The 25,394-nt window shown below is 38.6% G+C and overlaps 1 protein-coding gene across 1 annotated transcript in view; it reads right to left on the bottom strand.

The window, feature by feature from the left end:
- ATP10A (ATPase phospholipid transporting 10A (putative)) overlaps positions 1 to 25,394 on the bottom strand; it is a 282,963-nt gene that overhangs the window by 61,837 nt on the left and 195,732 nt on the right. The window contains exon 3 of the mRNA XM_069072951.1: positions 15,064 to 15,149. Within this exon, the coding sequence (XP_068929052.1) occupies positions 15,064 to 15,149 (86 nt within the window). The remainder of the gene's footprint in view (positions 1 to 15,063; positions 15,150 to 25,394) is intronic.

Below are 25,394 nucleotides of genomic sequence, written 5' to 3'. Positions count from 1 at the left end.
GAAATGTGGTTTGTGGATGGTTTGGTTGGGTGGATTCATCACTGGATGAGCACTGAAGGACTAGTCATTGTGGACATAGACAGGTCAATGTCAATTTGCAGGCATGTCTCTAGTATAATGTGCCTACCTCTGACCCCAGACTGTTCATATGGCCATAAAAGGCTTATGTAAGGGCCTAGATGGCAGGCACATCACAGATGTGAATTGACAGCTAGGGCTCTGGTTGACAAAATCAGGATCCAAAAAGATCCCAGCAGTCTAGATTGAATCAACTAACTGAACTTAAGGATAAATGAGAAGTTTTGCCTTTAGGTTAAAAAAAAAGTAAATGGTACAATCACAGGCTGAAATTGTCATGGTTAACCCCAAGTTTGTATGAAAAAGACATGTGGAGGTTTTTAGACTATAGCCAAAATGCATGTGTCCACTGCAACCAGAAAGGTCACTAGCAAACTGAACTAGAAGATAGTGAGAAGGCTGAAAACCATGCTATACAAGAAGGAACAGAGGCTGTTTAGCCAGGAAAACAGAAAACTTGAGACAATATTCTTTAGTATTAGACATTTTACTCTGTGGAAGAGAGATCAGATGTATTCTGCATGGCAGCAACAAACAGGATTAAGAGTGATGCAGGAGGGTTACAGAAAAGCACTCCAGTTCTGTATAAAGAAAAAATTTGATAATAACAGCTGCCCCCAAAATAGAATGGGCTCTTTGGGAATTAGGGAGTATCTCATCACTGAAGTTCCTCAGATGAGGGCTGAATAATGACAAACCCGAGACATTAGAGACAGGATTCCTATTCGGGTAGGTATTAGACAAGATGACCTCTTAGAAACTTTTCAAATCAGAAACTGTGAATCCACATGATTCTGCAAATGTAAAAGTCCAAGTGATCTATTCCACCAAACTACATACACAGAATAGTGGGGGGGAGAGGTGTAAGGACAAGGGGGCTAGAAGTGGGGGAAGAGTTGGGGACCAGAAGGAAAAAAAATGCATTTTTAAAAAGGATCTCTGCTGTCTTTCTGGTCCCTGGGCAAATGGAAAATGTTAATCATGACAATGCCCCCTACGTGCTTAGAGGGGAAATCTGGCAAGGGTGGCCCAAGAAAGCATACTACTTGCTTCCCTCTGGATATGAATGGGAAAGCAGAGGGTAAGAAGGTTAGCTGAAGGCTATGTTAGAAGCAATTACAGTTATCTTTAATACAAAATGAAAGGTACCAAGGACCTTATCCTATTAGTTTTAAGACTACAAGACTCAATTCAAATTAAGTTAATGTCTTTTAAATTTAAGAATAGCCAAAAATAAAACTCAGTGACAGAGTTGTCTAGTAGCAAGATCTATCAGTAGTTTTAAATGCTTGTATGCTCTGCTCATAGGAAAACTGGCCCGGTTCAGCTAATAAAAGTCATAGCCCATCTGTTCTTTCTCAAAAATTGTTATGTCTTCCTTTCATATTTGCTGCTGATAACCTATCTTGTTCATGTTATAGTTCATTTGTTTTGGGTCCAAATTGTTGGGATTTGCAGCAGGAAACATGCACTATTGTTGACAAATGATTGCTAAGTAGAGTTTGACACCAACTGTTTAAAGACATAGGCTTCACTGCTGTCAAATGTTCCTGTTGCTTCCTATAGAGAGCCCGCCATTGGGTCATCAAAGATCCAGGAACCAAAGCTCTGCTTTAAGAGCTGCATGTGGATAGAACAAAGCACATTAAACATGTGGACTAAATTCTCATGAAAGCCATTTGAGAAGTATTCAGCCTTCTTTCCCCTGCACTATAACAACAACCTGCATACACTTCACTGTGGTATAGAGATAACTGTGGATTTTCAAAGACTTTGAATTCCCGGAATGTTCCAAGATGCTGGAAAAGCTTTGATTACAGTCCCAACAGTCAAATACATCGACTTTCCAAGGAACAGCCCAAAGTCCAGAAAGATCCATCATAACAACTAGATAATGAATTATTTGGCTATGGCAGCCCAAGAAATTAAGAAAAATAAAAAATGGCTCTCCTGTGCAGCCCCTTTCTGCTTCTGAAATGACCCAGAAAAATAAGAGAAAAGTGGGCAGTGGAGGTTAAGAATCGCAGAGTTTGGGGATTATCTATAAAAGTGAACTTAGCTGTTGGTACTCTAAAATGTAAGCTTACTGTCCAGTGACCAAAAATGAGTGCACTTTTAAGTTGTGAGTCACTAGTCTAACCTTCACAATAAGAACCAAGGACTGGGGGGTGGCTAGGTGGAACAGTGAGTAGAGCCCTGGCCCCAGAGTCAGGAGAACCTGAGTTTGGATCCGGCCTCAGTCACTTAACACACACATACACACATACACACACACACACACACACACACACACACACACAAACTAGCAGTGTGACCTCGGGCAAGTTACTTCACCCCAACTGCCCTCCGAAAAGCAAAAAAAACAAAAAACACAAGGACTGGGCACGCTCAGGCTTTCCTTAGTGATTATCTACTCTAGTAAATACTAGAAAGTAGAAGTGTCATATTCTTCATGGTTTTCAGACATTAATTTATGTTCTATCATCTTATCTTTTAACTTATCCCTTTTCCTGGTGGAAGTTTCTCTACTTGGCTCATGTCTTTAGATTTTTCTCTCTTGCCACTCTCCTCATGAACATGTACGCAGACCTTAGCATCTTATAATTAAGGAGTGGGGGCAGGGTCACAGCAGACTTTACCCTGAATGCCTTATTTTACTTCACTTCTCCTGCCTTTTGGAATTCTTGAAAAGCTTCTGGCACCTACTCTTTCCTGCCATGTCTGTAGTAGTTCTTCCCCCAAACAACTCTTCAGTTCTTTTTATAATGCCTTAGCTTCTGAGGCATGCCCACCTTGAGAGGATTGTGAAGTGTGGGTGAGTTGAGATCCATAGCCCAAGCTCATTAAGTGGGGCATAAATACATCTAGTGAGCACTGGGGGCAGAGCCAAGATGGTGAAGAAAAGCTAGAAAGTTGCCTGAGTTCTCTCCAGTTTCCTTTGGAAACAATGCTAAAATCAAGCTTCTAAATGGAGCAAGAGAAAGCTTAAGATAACTTAGAAGGATTTCAGGAAGGGTCTGTCTCATTTGGTGGAAAGGAAAGCGCTGCCCAATGAAGAAGGTGTCCAGGAAAGCCAATCGGAGGCTCTTAGCCACAGCACAGATCAGCAGCCGAGGTACCATGTTCCTGACTCAGAAGCCAGTGGCACAGCAGGCCAACTATGAGATCTCTATCCCCAGCACAGAAGGCAGACTACCAGCCCCAGAACCCCCAGGACAAGAGGCATGACTAGGCCCCAACACAGTGGGCAAGTCACAAGCACCCAAGGCCCAGGCTGAGAAAGCCAAGGACCAGGCCTCTGGTCCCTAGTAAAAGAAGCTTGGGACAGTACCCCCTGTGCCCTAGGAAAAGAGCTCAACTTTAAAAGTCATGAAAAGGAAGGAAGGGAGGGAGGGAGGGAAGCCATGACCATAGAAAGGTACTATGGAGACAGAAGAGATTGAAACATAAACTTCTAGAGGAGAACGATGTCAAAATGCCTTCATTTGAAGCCCCCGAAGGGAAATGTGAATTGGTCGCAAATCTAAAAATAGCCTCTTTGGAATAGTTCAAAGGGATTTTAAAAATCACATAACAAAGGTAGAAGAAAAATTGGGAAAGAAATGAAAGTTATGCAAGAAAGAGTCAACAGCTTGGAAAAGGAAGGACAAAAATTGACTGAAGAAAACAACTCCTTAAAAAAGTAGAATTGGCCAAATGGAAAAGAGATCCAAAAGCCAACTGAAGAAAATAATTCCTTAAAAATTAAAATTGGGCAAGTGGAAGCTAATGACTCTATGAGTCATTAAAAATCAGTCAAACAAAATCAAAAGAATGAAAAAATAGAAGAAAATGTAAAATACCTCATTGGAAAACCAACTGACTTGGAAAATAGATCCAGAAGAGAAATTTTTAAAATTACTGGACTACCTGAAAGCCATGATCAGAAAAAAGGCCTGGACAGAATCTTTCAAGAAATTATCAAGGAAAACTGACTACCCTGATATCCCAGAACTAGAGGGTAAGACAGTCGTTGAAACAAGAGATCCCAAAATGAAAACTCCAAAGAATACTGTAGCCAAATTCCAGAATTATGAGATAAAGTAGAAAATACTGCAAACAGCCAGAAAGAAACAAATCAAATATCAAAGAGGTATAGTCATGATTACATAGAACTTAGTAGCTTCTATGTTAAAGTATCAGAGGGGCTTAGAATATAATATTCTGGATGACTAAGGAGCTTGGATTACAACCAAGAATCAACTACCCAACAAAACTGAACATAATATTTCAAGGGAAAAGAGAGACATTCAATGAAATGGGGACTTTCAAACCTTCCTGATGAAAAGACCAGAGCTGAAAAGAAAATTTGATCTTCAAATACAAGACTCAAGAGAAGCATAAAAATATAAACAGGGGAGAAAAAAAACCACACATGTTATTCAATGAGGTTAAACTGTTTACATTCCTACAGAGGAAGATGACACTTGTAACTCTTGAGAACTGGATCTCTTTTAGGGCAGTTAGAAATATACACAGAGAGTGTAGGTATAAGTGGATTTTGATGTGATGATAAAAAACATTGAGAGGTGAAAAAGAAATTGTACTGGGAGAAGAGGAAAGGGGGAGGCAGAATAACGTAAATTATATCTCAGGAAGAAGAGCAAAAGACCTAGTACAGTAGAGTGAAAGAAGGAAGGAGGGATGAGCATTGTTTGAACCTTAATGGCATCAGATTTGGTTCACATAGGGAATAACATACACACTCACTTGGGTATAGAAATTTATCTTTACCTATAAAGAAATAGGAGGAGAAAGGGGAAGGAAAAGGGGGTGAGGCTGACAGAAGTGAGGGTAGATTGAGGGAGGTAGTGATCAGAAGCAAAGCACTGGTGAGGAGGGACAGGATGAAAGGAAAGAGAAAAGCACAAATGGGGAAAAATAGATGGAGGGAAATGCACAGTTAGTAATCATAACTATTCACATCCCATGTGAATGGTATTAACTCACCCACAAAACAGAAGCAGATAGAGTAGATTAAAAACCAGAATCCTACAATATGTTGTTTACAGGAAACACATATGAAGCAGAGGGATATACACAGAGTAAAGGTAAAAGGCTGGAGCAGAATATATTATGCTTCAGCCTGAAGTAAAAAAAAAAAGGAGGGATAACAATCCTGATCTCAGAGAAAACAAAAGCAAAAACAGATCTAATTAAACAAGATAAGAAGGAAACTATATCTTGCTAAAGGTACCATAGATAATGAAGTAATATCAGTACTAAATATATACAAACCAAGTGGTATAGCATCCACATTCTTAGAGAAGTTAAGTGAGTGACAGGGGGAAAGAAAAAGCAAAACTATACTAGTGGGGAAACTCCCCCTCCCCCTCTCAGAATGACATAAATCTAACCACAAAATAGACAATAAAGAAGTCAGGAGGTGAACACAATTTTAGAAAGGTTAGATATGTTAGACCTCTGGAGAAAACTGAATGGGGATAGAAAAGAATATGCCTTTTTCTCAGCAGTACATGGCATCTACACAAAAACTGACAAGGTATTAGAGCTTAAAAACCTCCACCAAATGGATAAAAGTAGAAATATTAAATGGCTCCTTTTTCAGATTACGGTGCAATAAAAATTATGTGTAATAAAGGGTCATGGAAAGATAGATTAAAAATTAATTGGAAACTAAATAATCTAATCCTAAAGAATAAGTGGGTCAAACAACAACTCATAGAAACAATCAATAATTTCATCAAAGAAAATGACAATAATGAGACACATAACAAAATTTATGGGATGCAGCCAAAGCAGATCTCAGGGGAAATTTCATATCTCTAAATGTTTACATCAATAAAATAGAGAAAGAGCAGATCAATAAATTGGGCATTCAACTAGAAATCTAGAAAAAGAATAAATTTAAAATTCCCAAATAAATACCAAATTAGAAATTCTGAAAATCAAAAGAAAGATTAAAAAATTAAACACAAGAAAATTATTGAAGAGCTGGTTTTGTGGGAAAACAACAAATAGAGTAAATGAACCATTGGATAATTTGATTTTTTTTTTTTTTTGCCTTTTGAGGGCAGTTGGGGCTAAGTAACTTGCCCAAGGTCACATGGCTAGCTTTTTTGTCTGGGTGTTAAGTGTCTGAGGCCAGAACGAACTTGGGTCCTCCTGACTCTGGGGCTGGTGCTTTACTCACTGTGCCACCTAGCTGCCCCGGATAATTTGATTTTTTAAAAGAAAACCAAATTACCAGTATCAAAAATAAAAAGAGTGAATTCACCACCAAGAAAGAGGAAATTAAAACAATAATTAGGAACCATTTTGCTCAACTGTATGCCAATAAATCTGACAATCTAAGTGAAATGGATGAATGTTTACAAAAATATAAATTGCCCAGATTAACAGAAGAGGAAATGAAATACTTAAACCCATTTTAGAAAAAGAAATTGAAAGAGCCATCAAGGAACTGTCTAAGAAAAAATTTCTAGGGCCAGATGCATTCCTATTAAAAATACTACAGAGCACAAGAATAAACAGAGTCTTCCTTAAAATGATAAATACTATCTATCGAAAACCACGAGCAAGTATTATAAGTAATAGCGATAAACTAGAAGCTTTCCCAATAAGATCAGGTGTGAAACAAGGGTGCCCATTGTCACCAGTATTATCAAATATTGCACTAGAGATGTCAGCTAAACAATGAGAAGAGAAATTGAAGGAATTAGAAGAGGCAATTAGGAAACAGAACTATCACTCTTTACAAATGATATGATGGTATACTTAGAGAATCCTAGAGAATAAAGTAAAAAACTACTTGAAACAATTAAGAACTTTAGCAAAGTTGCATAATATAAAATAAATCCACATAAATCAGCATTTCTATATATTACCAACAAAACCCAGAAGCAAGATAGAGAAATTTCATTTAAAATAACTGTAGACAATATAAAATATTTGGGAGTCTACTTTTCAAGTCAAACCCAGGAAGACAATTGCAACATACTTTTCACACAAATTCAGATCTAAACAGCAGGGAAAATGTCAATCGCTCATAGGCTGGCTGAGCCAATACAATTAAAATGATAATTCTACCTAAATTAACTTACTAATTCAGTGCCATGCCAATCAAACTACAAAAAATCTTGTTTTAACAGAGCTAGAAAAAAATAATAACAAAATTCATCCGAAAGAACAAAAGGTCAGGAATATCCCGGTAATTAATGAAAAAAAAAAAAAAAAAAGCAAAGGAAGGTGGCCTAGCCACACCAGATTTTAAACTGTATTCCAAAATGGCAATCATCAAAACTATTTGGTACTGGTTAAGAAATAGAGTGGTGGGGGGCGGCCAGGTAGCACAGCAAGTAAGAGCACCAGCTCCAGTGTTGGGATGACCTGGAGATCGAATCCTGGGCTCAGACACTCAGCACCACACCCAGAAATAGCTGGGCATGTAGCCTTGAGCAAGTTACTTAACCCCGATTGCTTAAAAAAAAAAAAAAAGAAATAGAGTGGTGGATCAGTGGAATAGGTTAGGTACACAAGACAAAATCAATGACTATAGTAATCCACTGTTTGATAAACCCAAAGACTTCAGCTTCTGGGTTAAGAACTCACTATATGAGAAAAACTGCCGGGAAAATTTGAAAATAGTATATGGAAGCAACTAGGCACAGACCAACATTTCACACCATATACCAAGATAAGGTCAAAATGGGTACATGATGTAGACATAAAATGTTATACCATAAGCTAGAAAATGAAGGAATAGTTTACCTGTCAGATCTACGGAGAACAGAAGAATTTATAACCAAACAAGAGAGAGAGAACATTATGAAATACGAAATGGATAATTTTGATTACATTAAATTAAATAGGTTTTACACAAACAAAACTATGCAACCAAGATTAGAAAGAAAGCAAAAGACTAGGAAACAATTTTTATAGCCAGTGCTTCTTTAAAAATTTTTTTTTTCTTGCCAATGCTAGGACTGAATGCTGTGCCTGGGAGATTTAGACTTATTCTTTTTTGTTGTTGGTTTTGGAGCGGGGAAGGCAGGGTAATTGGGGTTAAGTGATTTGCCCAAGGTACCACAACAAATGTTAACTGTCTGAGGCCATATTTGAACTCAGGTCCTCCTGACTCCAGGGCTGGTGCTCTATTCACTATGCTACCTAGCTGCCCCTAGCCAGTGTTTCTGATAAAGGACTAATTTCTAAAATATATAGAATTGAATCAATATTTGTAAGAATACAAGTCATTCCCCAATTGATAAATGGTCAAAGGATATGAAGAGGCAATTTTCAGATGAAGAAATTAAAGCTATCTATAGTCATATAAAAATGCTCTGAATCACCATTAACTAGAATAATGGAAAATAAATGAACTGTGAGGTACCACCTCACCTATCACACCTATCAGATTAGCTAATGTGACAGAAAAGAAAAATGATAAAATATTGGAGATGTGGGAAAATTGGAGCACTAATGTATTGCTTGTGGAATTGTGAATTGATCCAACCATTCTGGAAAGCAATTTGGAACTAAGCTCAAAGGACAATCAAACTATGTGTATCCTTTGATCCAGCAATGCCACTACTACGTCTGTTTCCCAAAGAGATCACAAAAAACAAAATTACAAAATATTTTTCACCCAAATAGTCACATGAACAAACATATTTATAGCAGCTCTTTTTGTGGTGTCAAAGAATTGGAGATTGAGGGGATGTGCATCCATTGGGGAATCGCTAAACAAGTATGCAAAGAATAATGGAGTGCGAATGCAGATTAAAGCATACTATTTCACTTTTTTTGGTTTTGTTTTCTCTTCCTCGTGGTTTTCCCCTTTTTTCCTGATTCTGCTTGACTAACATGGAAATATGTTTAATATAACTGTACATGTCTAAACTACATCAGATTGTTTACTGTCTTGGGCAGAGGAAAAGAGAAGGGAGAAACACTGAGAAGCCAAAATCTTATAAAAATGAATGTTGAAAACTATTTTTATATGTAACTGGAAAAAAATTAAATACTAGTAAGTGAAAAAAAATGATAAGTAAGTACATCTAGGTGTGTGTGTGTGTGTGTGTGTGTGTGTATCACTAGAAGAACTGAAACATATCAGGATTGAAGTTCTCACTATATCTAAAGACAAAAGACAAAAGGAAACTTCAGCTAAAAGAAAGGATGTTTCTTGGAAAGGCAAACAAAGGCACTGGCAGAGTAACTTTTATCATGTATCCAAAAGAAATAAGTCACAAAATTTTAGGGAATATTTGATCATTTTATGTTACAGTGCTCATGGTAAGCATTTACAAAAAGACCGCCATGAAGATAGTTCTAACTTATATGCCAACATATTTCAAAGGATAAAAAAATTGGAGAAATATTATGAAGATACAAAAAGAGACTCCAAATTTAACCAAATCATACTTTAAATAATGGTAATTTCAAGGTAAAGGTGAACAATAAAATAAAAGCAAAAATATGTGGATAAACATTCAAGCATAAAAAATGATAGAAGATAAAGTCCTATAGACCTAAATGAAGCCCAATGACCAATACAGGATGCATGGTTTCTTTGAAAAGAAAAGTCTGGAGGACATGGGCATGCTGAACACCAAATAACACACCTAGCCCTCCATCCCTTTCCCCACCCCCTACACAAAACCAATTATATTTTAGTACATAGCAAACATGTGGTTACTTATGCTGGAGTTATTTCCAAATCGTCTAGGTATATGCAGTCATACCATTGACATATGAACATAGCGATAAAAAGCAATATCATTTGGGGAAAGAATTAAAAAATGAGAAGGGGTGGCTAGTTGGTGCAGTGAATAGGGGACCTGCCCTGGAGTCAGTTGGACCTGAGTTCAAATCTGGCCTCAGACACTTAACACTTACTAGCTGTGTGACCATGGGCAAGTCACTTAACCCCAATTGCCCTGCCCTCCCCCCTCCAAAAAGCAAAAAAATCCAAAACACAACAACAACAAAAAAAAGACACAAAAAAAGATTAGAAGAAAAAAATATATATGGCAACATATTTTGTTGGAGACAACTCTAATACGAGGTTTTATACAAGTTAATGACAACAGAAAAAAAACTGGAAATGGATAAAAGAATAGACCTCAAGATGGACTATCACCCTTTCTTATAGCTCATGGAATCTGTCTATCAGGAAGTATATATATCTGACAAACACTATAGGCAATGGGCAGTGAATTCGGTACAGAATTGAAAAGGAGGAGGAGAGGGTTAAATGGCCTTTGAGAACGTGCAGAGTACTTTAAATGACTCAAGCTTCTCCTTGAAAGGGGGACGCTTGTTTTTACAGTCAATAGTGACCAGGGGATGTTTGTATCTCTGCGAGCCATGGAATATGATCAGAGTGAGGTGAAGAACAACAAAGGCCAATGAAGAGGTAAATTTTGAGAGAAGGCTATGACATATCATTAAGGAAGAGTTCTGTAGGTAACGCAGTGCAAAGGATGCCAACAGCACAGGACTGGAAAAGGAAATAAACCACTGATGTAGTGAGTGAGGGATAACCAATGGCCAGTCTCTGTGTTCCAGGGGCATTCACCTAGAAGGCTCTGAGGATATTGGGTAGACCCTTTGTCAGGGACTGATGGGAGGACTTGGATAAGAGTTAAATGGAATGAAAAGCCATGCAGGGGTTGTGATTAGTACTGTTGGAGGGAGTAACCACATTAACAAGATCACAGCTCCAATGAAATATCAAAGCTCTGCAAAATAGCAACACATCTTTCAAGAGATTGCCAATATTTTTTGCTTTGGGGACAATTATATATGATCAGAACATATAGAATAAATATGATGTATTAAACATGTTAACATGGAGGGGAAAAGCCCTTATTACAATATTAATTTATAATTTTGCTAACTTGGTAGGAGATCAGTAGCTCTGATGAAGACCTATATGTTAGAAATTTGAGCTTTTCAGTTGTGTCTGACTCTTCATGACCCCATTTGGGTTTTCTTGACAAAGATACTGGAGTGGTTTGCTATTTCCTTCTGCAGTTCATTTTACAGATGAGGAAACTAAGCCAAACAGGTTAAAGTGACTTGCCCAGGGTCATACTGCTAGTAAGTATCTGAGGCCAGATTTGAATTCAGGAATATCAGTCCTCCTGACTTTGGTGCCATATTTTGGCACTTTATCAACTGCATCACGGAGCTGTCCTAGAAATTTGAGTAGCTGGGTAAAAGAATACCTATAAAGCACCTGGTGGTGTGTGTGGGTGTTAAGTCGATATATGTAAGGATACTGCTACCCGACTGCCTCTCATTTCACGTTGATCATGGGCTCTCATCACTGTGATGGTTAGTAAGAGAGTTATAGGGCTATTGTTGAATTCCCTAGGCCACAGTACTCCTCACCATCAGCTCCCTCAGTATGCAAATATTGGTCTTACTGTATCTTATGACACATAACAAACTCATAGGGCAGTCAAGTGGCATAGTGGGTAAAGTGTTGGACCTGGAGTTAAGAAGAATCATCTCTCTGAGTTCAAGTCTGCCCTCAGACACTTACTAGCAGTGTGGCCCTGGGCAGATCATTTCATACTGTTGGTCTCAGTTTCCTCATCTGTAAAATGAGGGGGAGAAGAAAATGGCAAACACTAAGTATCTTTGCCAAGAAAACCCAAAATGGGGTTACAAAGAGTCAGACACAATAACAGAATCATAGCATTCAGGGGACATATTTTTTTTTGGGAAAAAAAGACAGTCAAGGAAGAAACATTGGGTATATTGTTCCCTCTAAAAAGAAATGTTTTTGATTGGGAAAAAACCAGATGTTAAGCAGAAGCTGATGGAAGAGTCTAGAAAAAGACTTTGCTAACCTATTAACTACCCATGAATTTAACTCAACCACCTTTAATCCAATCCACAGGGCAGAGAGAAGACGTAAAACATCGACTTGCGGCTTGAAAAAAATCAATTTATGACATGGAGTCAGTTAAGCACAATTAACTAATGGGAACTTAAAATGTTTTAATGTACAGGTAAGAACTCCATATCTGTAATCTTTATTCCATCTATTTTTCCAGATGGATTTTTCTATGGTAAAAAAAAGAGGGTAAGTACATATTTGTGTGAGAACACTCACGTTCATGCTTGGAGTCAGGAGAATGAAAAAGAGTCAACTCGTTTTTGTAATTGCCAGCTTTGAAAACACTATTTCATTGTGGCATAACGTGTTTGAAAGAGCTTTAAAGTTTTAATGAGATTAAGCAGTGTATTTTTAACGACGATCCCGATGTCAGCGGAATTACACCTTAATATTGTTGTTTTAAAAGTACAGGGATTTTTCCAATCATATTTGGTATTTTGTATGTAGGTCAGCAAGATATATCCAAGTGAAGCTCTTTAAGGTGCATACAGGCACAATCTTAGCTGCCTATAAAACTTGTACTCTGAAAATTTGTATATGGTTTCTATGGTGATGTTCATTGAAATCAATGTAGTGATGCCTTTAGCAGTGAAAAGTCTCAGTGGTTAAAGCAATGTGATTTACAGGTCCTCACTAAAAATCAATGCAACAGGAAAACAAAACAAAGGCCTGTGGTTAGACTGAGCTGTGTGATGGAGAGCCTCGTTCTTTCGTCGTTTCAGTTAGGTCTGATCTTCATGACCCCATTTCTTGGCAAAGATACTGGAGGGTACTGGCCATTTCCTTCTCCAGCTCATTTTATAGATGAGGAAACTGAGACAAGCAGGGTTAAGTGACTCACTCAAGGTCATGTAGCTAGTAAGTGTCAGAGGCCAGATTTGAAATCAGGAAAATGGGTCTTCCTAATTCGAAGCCTAACATTGTGCCCTTTAGCTGCCTGATGGATAGCCTTACCCTTTAAAAATAGTCTACTGTAGATTACAAATAACCCAAGACTGCCTGAGACAAAGTAATAAAAATATGACAGGTTTCTAGATACACTAATCTTTGTATTAAAAGGATAAGAGTGTTAGGGGGTCTATGTTACTTTAAGAGGTGTGGCATCTTCATAGGAAAGGCAGAACACTAAAGTGGGGCCTCAGTTTCCCTATTTGTGAAACAAGGAGTCTAGCCAAGATGATCCTGGAGTCCTACTTCATTCTCTGATTGTGTCTGTGTTTCTATATGGGCTTGAAAGGGTGAGAGTGCAAAGTGTGAAATAGGAGGAAGAATACAGTCATGTCACACTCAAGTAGAGAGCAGAGCCAGTAAGCCGCACACAAAGATCCCTCCGCGCTACACACTGACTCAGATGACCAAACATCAACATCGTCTGTGTTCTACTGCCTTTTCATTTATTTTGGTTAATGATTACTTTAGCACTGGCGACGGTTACAATTCCCAATCCCTCCATTTTAGTCTCTTTCAAGGCTGTACTGGGCCATGTTTGAAACACGTGTTGTAGTGGAGACAGTGCTGGGCCTGGAGGCAAAAAGGCCTGAGTTTAAGTCTTATCTCAGACCTTGGCTAGTTGTATGACTCTGGGCAAGTTGTTTAACCTTTGTCCACCTTATTTTTCTTACTGGTAAAATGGAAATAGATAATAGCATAAAATTATCTGTGTAAAGCGCTTTTCCAACCTTACAGTACTATATAAGGGTAAGCTCTTCAACAGCAAACATCTTTAGAGAAAACGTATTCAGAGAGCAGAGAAGGAGGAGGGGAAAAGGAACCCAGGGAGGGAGAACAGAAAGGATTCTATTGAACATTCATCCCGAGTGCTATGCTATTTGAGAAAGGCTAGCTAGTCGAGGAAAAAATTTCATACTTAAAAAAAAAATCCCTAAATAACAGAAATATATTTTCTCTCCCTCCTACTCCTACTAAGAAGGAGGAGAGGGTGTGGAACTCCTTGTAAAAAATATTCATAGTCAAGCCAAACAAACTCCACATAAGACATAGCCAAGAAATATATGTCTCATTCTGAACTCAGGAAGATTTATTACCAGGAGTAATCCAGGGAAGTGGGTGAGCGGGGGTTTGTGTAGCACCGAGGAGGGCAGTTTCACAAACCACTTTACATAGATTATCTAATTTGAGCCTCACAACAACCTTGTGAGGTATATACTACAGGGATTAATATCCTTATTTTACAAATGAGGAAAGTGAATCTTTGAGAGATTAAATAACTTGTGTATGGTCACTGGGCTGGTATTATCAGTGACAGGATTTGAACCCATGTCTCTCCTGAGTCTAGGTCTATCATTTTAAAGCCATTAGGCTCTGTTGCCACTCAAGATTGATAGACCCTTATCACCTGCAAAACTTGAAAGGTGCCAAATCCTAGGGATGAACAGGACTGGGGTGAGGAATCTGTGGCCTTCTAGGTCCTTGGGTATGGCCTTTTGACTGAGTCCAAGTTTTACAGAACAAATCCTTTTATTAAGGGGGGATTTATTCTGTGAAGTTTGGATTCAGTCAAAGAGCCAGATGTGGCCTTGAGGCCAAAGGTTTCCCACCACGACTGAACTCTTATCAGCAGAAGGGACTTGACAAAATTCAACCCCTACATTTTACAGATGAGAAAACTGAAGCCCACAATATTTAATGAGATTTGATTATACCTAGCTAAACTCAGACCAAAGCCTCCAATGGCAGATGTGGACATCAGTATCCATGGCCAAGTGCCTTTTCTCAGAGTACTCAAGTGCAGATTCCCAGCATTGAAGGAATGATATAAGAACTGCCCCTTTCCTTACTCAATTCAAGGTCCCACCACCCCACCCCAGCATAAGAAACCCAGCTCTGGTGATCTGAAATCCTCAAAAAAATATAAAGTAGTTCTTCCTTACTGAGATACTGGTGACTTATGTATTTGAAATTTAGCAGTATCTTTTGGATGGTGTCTGTAAGCACTGAATTATGGGTTAGATACCAGGCCACATTCCCTAAAAGATGATGATATGACAATGACCTTAAATATTCTCCAAATCTGCAGAGGGAAGAAACAACAAGTAGAACGAAATACTCACATGTTACCTCGAAACCTACTTAGGTCGTTATTTGGCTTTTCACATTCGATTATACTGGTGAACTTCAAGGGATTGAATTCAGCATCCTGGAATTATAAAATTTTATGTATTAGATGTATCTGAGCAAAGAAAGAAAAATTTAAAAAATTAAATAAACAGAAACAATAATTCTCATCTAATGTGTTAATAAACATTCAATTAATAAACAGCTAATAAGAATTTAGCACCTACTATGTGTCAGGCACACTGTGCTAAGCACTTTAGATACAACTATGAAAAAGACAGTCTCTGCTCTCAAGGAATTGATAACCTAATGGAAAAGGCAACACACAGAAGAAAGCTAAAGAAGGGTGGGGAGCACAGGGGGATGAAGGAAGATACATGCCATGGAGGAGAGGCATGATGAAGAAGTCCAAAGGAGTGCAGCTGAGTGTAAAACAGTAGGTGCTTAATAAATGCTTCTTGATTTAAATCTACATTCACCGTCCTAAGTCATGTCCAACTGTTTTTGACTCCATGGACTTGTCCATAGGGTTTTCTTAGCAAACATACTGGAATGGTTTGCTATTTCCTTCTCCAGGACGTCCCCACTTTACAGCTGAGGAACTGAGGCAATAGGGGTTAAATGACTTGCCCAGAATCACACAGCTAGTAAGCACATGAGGCCAGATTTGGACCCAATCTTCATATCTACTGGACCACCCAGCTCCCCAAGTTGACATCATTAGCAAATTTTCCACGATCTGGGTTCTCCAAGCTGTTTCTTTCCTAAATTAAATTCCCTCTCACAGTCCCAGTATGGTTTTACAGGTAGTGAGTCTCTCCTCTTTGTAATACAGGATTTTAGAAAAACTCTTTCTTCATTTTTAAGCTCTGGATACATCTGCATAGAATGGCAAAAACTGTGCCTTGTTTTTAATAAACCTCTTTTTATCAGAATACTGTACTATATGGTATACAATTTAGACACACAATTGGAAAATAACTTATGTCGGTCTCATGTTTTAAAGCTTACAAAACATTTTTACATACATTCCCTCAGATTTAGAGTTGGAAAGTCTATCACCTACTCCAATCATTTTAGAGATTAGAAATCAGACCTAGGAGGTAAAGAAACCCACTCCAGTCCACACAGGTGGTAAGAGGCAGAAACAGTATGTAAATCCATGTCTTTTAACTTGAAATTCAGTATTCTTTCCAATATACACAATCCTCAGTAGATGTGTATTTGTTTAAGTTGACAAAATTTCTTCTGTTTTTTTTTTTTTACATTTTTTTCCAGATTTTCTATTCATCTCTGGTTTTTTCAGCAAGAATGCTTGAAAGTCCTCTATTCCACTGAATGACCATATTTTCCCCTGAAACATGATACTCAGTTTTGCTGGGTAGGTGACTCTTGGTTTTAATCCCAGCTCCTTTGCTCTCTGGAATATCATATTCCAAGCCCTTCAATCCCTCAGTGTAGAAGCTGCCAGATCCTGGGTTATGCTGATTGTGTTTCCACAATATTCAAATTGTTTCTTCCTGGCTTCTTGTAATATTCTCTCCTTAATCTGGGAATTCTGGAACCTGGCTATAATATTCCTAGGAGTTTTCTTTTTGGGATCTTTTTCAGGAGGTGTTTGGTGGATTCTTTCAACCTCTATTTTTCCCTGTGGTACTAAAACATCAGGACAGTTTTCTTTGAGAATGTCCTGGAGGATGATTTCTAGGTTCTTACTTTGGTCATGGCTTTCAGGTAGTCCAATAATTTTTAAATTATCTCTCCTGGATCTATTTTCCAGGTCAGTGGTTTTTCCCATGAGATATTTCACATTGCCTTCTATTCTTTCATTTGTTTGGATCTGTTTAACAGCATCTTGATTTCTCATAAAGTCATTGGCTTCCATTTGCTCCAGTCTAATTCTGAAGCAATGATTCTCCTCATTGAGCTTTTGAGATTCTTTTTCCATCTGGCAAATTCGACTTTTTAAGGCACTCTTCTCCTCATTGCCTTTTTGAGCCTCCTTTGCCATTTGAGTCAGTCTGTTTTTTAAGGTGTTATTTTCCTCAGTCAGGCTGTTGACTCTCATTTCATAATTTTCTTGCATTGTTCTCATTTCTCTTTCCAATTTTTCCTCCATTTCTCTTATCTGCTTCTTAAGGTCCTCTATGTCCTGTAACCAGCTTGTATTTTCCTTTGAAGCTTTTGGTGCAGGAGTTCTGACTTCACTGTTTTCCTCCTGTTCCATACTTTGCTCCTTTTTGTCCCCAAAATAGGAGTGTAATGTTGGAATCTTCTGTCTGCTTTGTTTCTTTTGCCTGCTCATTTTGCCACTCAATTACTTGACTTTTGGGCTTTTTGCCACAGTAGGCCTCTGCCACCAGACAGGGGAGCTTTCATCTCAAACTCTGGGGTTTTCTCAGCTGCTGGAGGTATTAGATGGGTGCCCTCTCTGAGGTCTCCACACATTCTGCAAGCTGGACACACACCCCAGGACCTCCACCCCAGACTGCAATCCAGATCCAAGCAGGTTAAAACAAGAGTGATTACCCCTCAGACTGGTGCTTGGTCCCCCTATACTCTTCAGGCCAGGAGCTGAAGGTGCCAGGTGGTGCTGGCTGGCTGTGCTGGCTTCTCAGCAGCTTCTCGCCCTGGGGGAGAAATCCATGTACTCCCACTTACTGGTCCCAAAATCCAGACTGCACTGGCCTCTCACTTTGTCCTTAGTATCTATGTGTTGATAAATCTGGAAATGGCCACAGCTGCTGCTGATCTGGATTTCCCTCTGGCAGGCAGCTGGTCAGGCCCACCCTGGGGCTAAAGCCTCGGGGCGTGGGGTTGGGCTTGGCTCCCAGAGCACTGCCCTGGATTCCTGCTGGCCTGCTGGGCTGTCCTCAGTGGGAGGTTAGCTTCTCTGTGTCATTTTGTGGGTTCTGCAGCTCCAAAGTTTGTTTAGAGTCCCCTTTTTACATGGATTGGGGAAGGTGGAAGCCGCGCAGGGAGATCGTGAAGTTGACAATATTTCTACACCATTTTTTATGTACATGGGTAAATTCTTTTCCAAGCTTTGGCAACCTCATATGTGTTCTTCCTTTTTTTTTTTAAATTAAATTTTATGTTTATTTTTAGTTTGTGTCATTCATTTCTGCCAGATTTTGAGTTACAAATTTTCTCCCTGTCTTTCCTCTACCCCCACCCCAAAACAGCGATCCCATTGTATACCCCCTCCCCCAATCTGCTCTCTCCTATATCCTCTCCCATCGCCCCTCTGACTTGCCAGTAGGGCAAGATGGACTCCATACCCTAGTACCTGTATATCTTATTTCCTAGTTGCATGTAAAAATAATAATAATAATATATGTCTTTAAACATTTGATTTTAAAATTTTGAATTCCTGATTCTTTCCCTTCCTCCCTCATCACTCCCCCTTACTGGGAAGATAAGCAATTCAATATAGGTTGTACAAGTGTAGCTACACAAACCATTTCCATAGTGGGTATATTATGAAAGACTGACTATATTTCACTCCATCCCATCCTGCCCCCCACTTGTTCTATTCTCTACTTTGACCCTTTCCTTTTTCAAAAGTGTGTGCTTCTAACTTACCTCCCCCACAACCTCCCCTCCCCTCCATCATCCCTCCTCTCTTCCCCTTTCCCCCTACTCTCCTGGAGGGTGAGATACACTATTTAGTGTGTATTTCATTCCCTCCTTAAGCCAAATTCAATGAGAATAAGGTTGGCCAATTCCCTTTTGCCTTCCTGTTCTTCCCTTCCATTGTTAACAGTTTTCCCTTGCTTCTTCTATATGAGATAATTTGCCCCCTTCTGTCTCTCCCCATCTCCTCTCATTATATTCCTCTCTCACCTCTCAATTTCACCTTTTAAGTATCATCCCTTCCTATTCAAATGGTCCTGTGCCCTCTGTCTATGCGTACCTGTAAACACATATATATACATACACTCACATAAATATTCATATGCCCATATACCCTCCTATATAGACACATATGTATTTACACATATACATATATATACATATATACACACACTTACACATTTATATTCCCTTTAACTATTCTCATACTGAGAAAAGTTTCATAAGTTACAATTATCAAGTTTTTCCATGAAGGAATGTAAATAGCTTAATTTTGATCAGTTCCTTATGATTTCTTTTCCCTGTTTACCTTCTCATGCTGAATGTCAAATTTTCCAATCAACTCTGGTTTTTTCATCAAGAACGTTTGAAAGTGCTCTATTTCATTAAATGACCATATTTCCCCCTGAAATATGATATTCAGTTTTGCTGGGTAGGTGTGCAGGCCAGGACCTCTGAAGCAGCCATGCCACACCTCAGCCAGTTCTCCCACTGGGGGGGAGGGGCAGAGGCCAGACCTCACTCCTGGAGCCCCTGCTCCCAAAGTCCACACTGACTTCTCACTTTGTCTTTGGCATTTATGGGATGATAATTCTGGAAACCACCACAGCTACTGGTGACCCACTCTCCTGAAGTCCCTCTAGCCATGCCTGTTTGTGGCCACCCTGGGCCTAAAACCGTGGGCTCATGCGGTGCTGGGCTCTGCTCCCAGCGTGCTGCAATGGGCCCTTCCTATCTGCCTGCCAGGCTGTCTTCAGTGAGAGCTTTGTTTCTCTCTGTCACTTTGTGCGTTCTGTAGCCCTAAAGTTTGTTTAGAGTCATTTTTAAAGGTATTTGAGGTGGTTATGGGGGGAGCACACAGAGTTTTCCTGCTTCTGTGCCACCATCTTGGCTCCACCCCTCTCAATGACCTATTGCATAATAATCAAGATTTGTAGAGTTGGAAGGAACCTACATAGTTCATCAACTTCAACCTTGTGACATTTCCTAACTTGTTCCAGATAGGTAAGTGTTGGGGGTGAAGGGCAGTAGAGTGCACTTCAAGCAGGAATGAGGAAAAAGGAGAAGGATGTCTCTCTTCGTTATGGTTTCATGGTGTATTCAATAAATCACTGGCTTTGGCAGGAAGGTCTGGGCTTAAGTTCCACCTGGACAATTAGCTGTGTGGACCTACACATGTCCCTTAAGAGCTCTGGACTTCAGTTTCCTCATCTGTAAAATGAGTCAACTGGATAATAATAATTTATGTCAGTCTCATGTTTTAACGCATTTTTATATATATTATCTCAGCTTTAGAGTTGGAAAGGCTATCACTGACTCCAATCCTATCATTTTAGAGATTAGAAATCAGACAAATGATTTTGAAGGTCCCCTACAGTTCAAAATCTATTATCCTGTAATTCTAAAATCTGCTTATTCCACCCTCAAAACCCCCCATAAGTGTCAAGTCCTGGGGATGAACTATACCATCACAAATCTCCATGACAAGGGTAGTTTGTGGGTGAGAAACCCAGGAATCAATTGCCTTTCAAAATGACCCTCGAGAGTAATTTTTGTGGAAGGCCTTGAGATCTCTCAAATTTGTAGCGAGGACGGCAAGATAGGAGAGAAGCCAGAGATAGCCATGGAGGATATTCGGAAATGGTTTTCACACACTTGAAGTAATGAAATGCAAGGACTATGATAAGTGAAGGGCTACTGGAATTTGAGTCCATCACTTCCAAGTAGCACAACCTTGGGCAAATTATGAACCTCTGTCTCACTTGCCTCGGTTCTTTTTGGGGGAGAATATCACTTGAAAGAAAAATTCCAGGTTTTATATAATTTTCCTTTCAGATGAATTTTTAAAAAATGACTGAGAGCTTTAAAAAATCTGCTTATTTCTCCCCATTATATGGAGATAAACATGTTCATAGATTAACAATGGGGAAAATCTACTCACTTTCTGCTCTGAATATTGTCTCCTTTCTAAAATGGGGATGAAGACCACTTGCCCTGCCTGCTACAGTGCTGTGCTAAAGACGGAATGAAATAACGTACATGCAAGTACTTGAGCAACAAAATACTAGACAATTTACTGATTTTCTACCTTCTTTCATGCATAGGACAACTTACTGCAGTGTAAGTAAGCTAAAGGCCTACTTGGCACAATCAAGCATATTTTCTTTTGTTCCCTCTGTGCATAGTGCATTGTCAAAATTAAGTTTCCCCTTGCTATGTGAATTTTATTCCATTCCTCAAAGTCCTTTCCGGACTCTGTATTATTACTTTTCACATGGAATTTACGTTACTCAGCTTTGCCTAGAAGGTCCTCCCTCTAGACATTTTCTAGCTTGTTCCAATACATTTGAAGACCCTATTGGTGAATTGGCCTTGAGTTTGTAATCTAGCAGAAAAGACATGATATATGTATGCTGTCAGCAAAAATAGATCTATTTGCAAAATAGCTATCGTATATACCTGCATGAAATCTCTGATAAAAAGGCCTAGCTTTCAAAGGCTTTGAAAAGTTCTTGCTTATCTCCTTATAACAGCCAAGCTTCAAGAAGCAATCATTGTGTCTTCTAAAAATTCTGCATATTTTCTATCCATTGCAAATTGATATAGTTTCACAGAATTTCATTTGTATAATAAATAATAATTAATAGTAATCAATACTGTCAAGGGATAAAGTTGAGTTGATGATTGGAATGAAAATATTTTAACTGTAAATTTATTTCACTAGTCCTTGCAGTTTATGACGAGTGTGTATGTATGTGTGTATATGCATGCATGTATGCACACATATATACACACATATACACACATTCAGTATGAGATGATATTTGCTTAGGTAAAAAATAATGAAAAAGGAACCATGTAGTTAGTGAAACAGTAAGGAACTCCAAGATTTCTGTGTTAGCCTAGAGCCATGAATCTAGTCTGGCAATTAGGTATTTAGAATAAGATGCCATTTCCTTAATTAGAGTTGAGGAATAATCACAAATAATTTGCTAAAGTCTGACAAAGCAATCCTGCAGAAGATCATTTCATTTCCCAATTGTTTAAACAAGGAGTCCATCCCAAATAACGTATTTAATTTAATTTTTTTCAGTTATTATTAGGGCTATTAATAATAAAAATATTATTATTATTTCCTTAAGGCTTCTCAAGTCAAATTTTCCTCTGAACTCTCTGGAACCACTTCTCTGTCACTAACAAATTCTCCATTCTAGACCTCATTCTTTAGAATTTTTCTATCTTCTTGAGCTCACTGGAACCCATCTCTTTCCAGAAGATAATCACATCCCTACCTACCCTCTTCAGTTTTGATTTTTCCTTCTCTTATTCACTCTTCCCACACCATAACAAAAGTAAGAGTTGACATACTTCCTCCTTTTCACTGCCACTTTCTGGTCCTCAATTTACAATTGTCCTGGAGTCAGGAAGACCTGAATTCAAACCTGGCCTCAGACACTGACTAGCTATGTGACCCTGAGCAAGCCACTCAACCTTTGTCTGACTCAATTTCCTCATCTATAGAATGGGAATAATATTTGTCTAGGTCCAGGATAACAACTTCCTTTTAAAGAAAATAGTGAAAGAACGAATATGACTTGTCCAAGGTGATACAGCTAGTAAATAGCAGAGTTGTGATTTGAACTCAATTCCTCCTACACCAAATTCAATGCTATTACCTATACCACATTTATACTTATACAAAAGCCCAGACCTGACCATGGCCATCTTTTGCCTAGAAATATACTTTTTGTTGCTAAGTCATTTCAGTCACCTCCAACTCTTTGTGACTCCATTTTGTTTTTTTTTTTGGCAAAGATACTGGAGTGGTCTGCCATTTCCTTCTCCAGCTCATTTTATAGATGAGGAAACTGAGGCAAACAGGCTTAAGTAACTTGTCCAGGTTCCACAGTTAGTAAGTGTCTGAGGCCAGATCTGAACTCAGGAAGAGGAGTCTTCCTGACTCTAACCCCAGCACTCTGTCCACAAAGCCACCTCGCTGTCTAGAAATATATAGTGGCTTCCTATTTGTTTTCAGGATAAGATACCAAACTCCTCAACCTGACATTAAAGGTCCTTCTATAGCACATTTCCTACAGCCTTTCCAGAGTTATTTTATTTATTCTCTTAGATGCACTTTACATTCTAGCACAATTTAATTAATGTTTGTTCTCCAAACTCAAAAACCTAATTCCCGTCTCTGTGCATTTGCCAAAGCCCCTCCCATCTGTGATAGAGCATTCTGAGCTTCTTTGGTCTAGTCAGCCACAGTGGGACACACTCTAACTTGACTCTAACATAGTGAGGCCATTTTGGTCCTCTTCAAGAAGGAGGGCAACAGCCACCAACCTATATCTAGACTGTGTTTTCTCCGCATCCCCATTGGTCCAAATCCTTATCTTCCTCCAAGGTTCAGCTCAGACCCTACTTCCCCTATGAAATCTCTTATTGGTACTTACTGGCACTCTTTCTTTCAGCAGATCGCCTTGCATTTATTTTCTGTCTTTCATACTTCTGACTCTTTCCAAACTTCACCACCATGACTCAGGTGCCTTCTCACCACTGTGATGACCCCTTGTCCTACCGGCGAATTCCTCCTTCTGGAGAGCCTCCATTTTGGAATGGTCCTAGCCTGACCAAACTCAGTTCTTCTGCTTGTGTGTTTGGCTTTATTCATATTTCACTATTCAATATGCCCTTCAACCTGGAGCCCCTCCCCACTTTAGCTACATTTTTTGTATTGTCCTTCCCCATTAGAGTGTAAGCTTCTGGAAGGCAGGTGCTATCTTTTGTTTATATGTGTATCCCTAGCAGTTAGCATAGACCTTACCACTTAATAGGAACTTAATAAATGCCTTTTATCTTGCCTTGTCAGTGACTGTCTCTATGTTCTTCCCCCTACTAGGATGTCAAGGTCCTAGAGGGAAGACTCCAGTGTAATCGAATGAGAATTGGACTTTGAGTCAGGAGACCTTAGCTTTTCTATTCATTTTGCTGTCATTTTTCTGAGCCTGAATTTTGTCACCAATGAAAAAGGGAATAATATCTCAGAAGGCTGTTGTATTTATCAACTGATAATCTTTTATAATCATATAGAATGACAATCATTTAACAAATGTTATTACCATTTGTTTGAAATGAATAAGAAGTAGCATTTATATAGTGCTTTAAGGTTTGTACTTGATAAATATTACCCCCATTTTACAAGTGAGGAAACTGAGGCAGAGAGAGGTTAAGTGACTTGCCCAGGGTCACACAGGAAGTATCTGAAGTTTGATTTGAATTCAAATTTTCCTGACTCAAATCCTGGCCCTCCATCCACTGTGCCACCCAGCAACCTATTCAGAAGATTCCCCCTGACTTTTTATCTCATTCTCATTTCTCTTTCAAGTTTTATAGTCACATTTTCTTTACTAAACTCTAGTCAAATTTCATTATCTTTGCTCATATACTTGTCATACACTGATTTTCTGAAAGCCATAAGTATAGTGATTAAAAATAACAGCAAACATATATGTGTGTATAATATTAATATTGGGTAATTATTGTAATACTATTACAAAAAAGATTTTCTTAGACACGTCGGCAAAAGTAACTATGTACAAGTTTCTCAAGCAGGTACAATGTACCAAGTGTGTTAAAGAAAACCAAAAACAACCAACCACATACGGGGGCATGGGACGCAGCATCCCTGCCAAACGGAAAGTCCACGTAAAGCTTTTTGGTCCTCCCTTCATACCAGAAAAGAAGTCGGAATTTTTTCTTTTTCTTTTATGAGTGCTTACACCCCCCACAATGCTACACATATTTTTATGAGTATCTATACTTTTCTGTGTTGTGTCATCTGCTAGCCTTCATGTGCCATTTGTCGCTTTGACAAAATCCCTAAAAATTCCCCTTTAATTTCTTATATATCAAAACTATGATGGGAAAGTCACAATGCGGAAAGCATAACTGTACAAGAATGTTCATAACTTCAAAGAGTATTTTCAAGTTTCTTTTAAAAAGTTAAAAACTCACTATCTTTAGTTTTTCACTGCAATGGGTTCATATTCTATTTCCTTAATTATACAAAAATTTCAGGAGTCTCACTTTTTTTAGTTTCGTGAATTGTCCAACGGTGGCTATATTTCCCTTTTTTTTTTTTAATGAGGTAAGGAACTCATAAATACATAACACAGGATTTCCATGAAGGAGGTGATTTCCATAGCATACCAATATAGTATGTTTAAAATATTTTGTCCTTGTTATTTTTTCTAAGAAAACCTACTTGACACGGCTCAGGAATGCTAGGACATTTTATCTCTGGAAGTGTAAATATTCCATTCACGACATTATGCAAATAATTATGTGATTTGGGAGAGGTTCAAATTTATGAAAAGAAAGCATCTATCTTGCTCTGGCATTTGGGGCAATTTAGTCAGCTCTATTTCAGAATAAAATCAACCATTTGAGATGCTGAATGGTTTGTTTG

The sequence above is a fragment of the Petaurus breviceps genome, unplaced genomic scaffold (assembly GCF_028583685.1).
Source record: "Petaurus breviceps papuanus isolate PSGF00001 unplaced genomic scaffold, PetGlider_PUasm1.0 90849, whole genome shotgun sequence".
NCBI lineage: Eukaryota > Metazoa > Chordata > Mammalia > Diprotodontia > Petauridae > Petaurus > Petaurus breviceps.
This window is presented reverse-complemented; position numbering and strand designations above follow the sequence as displayed.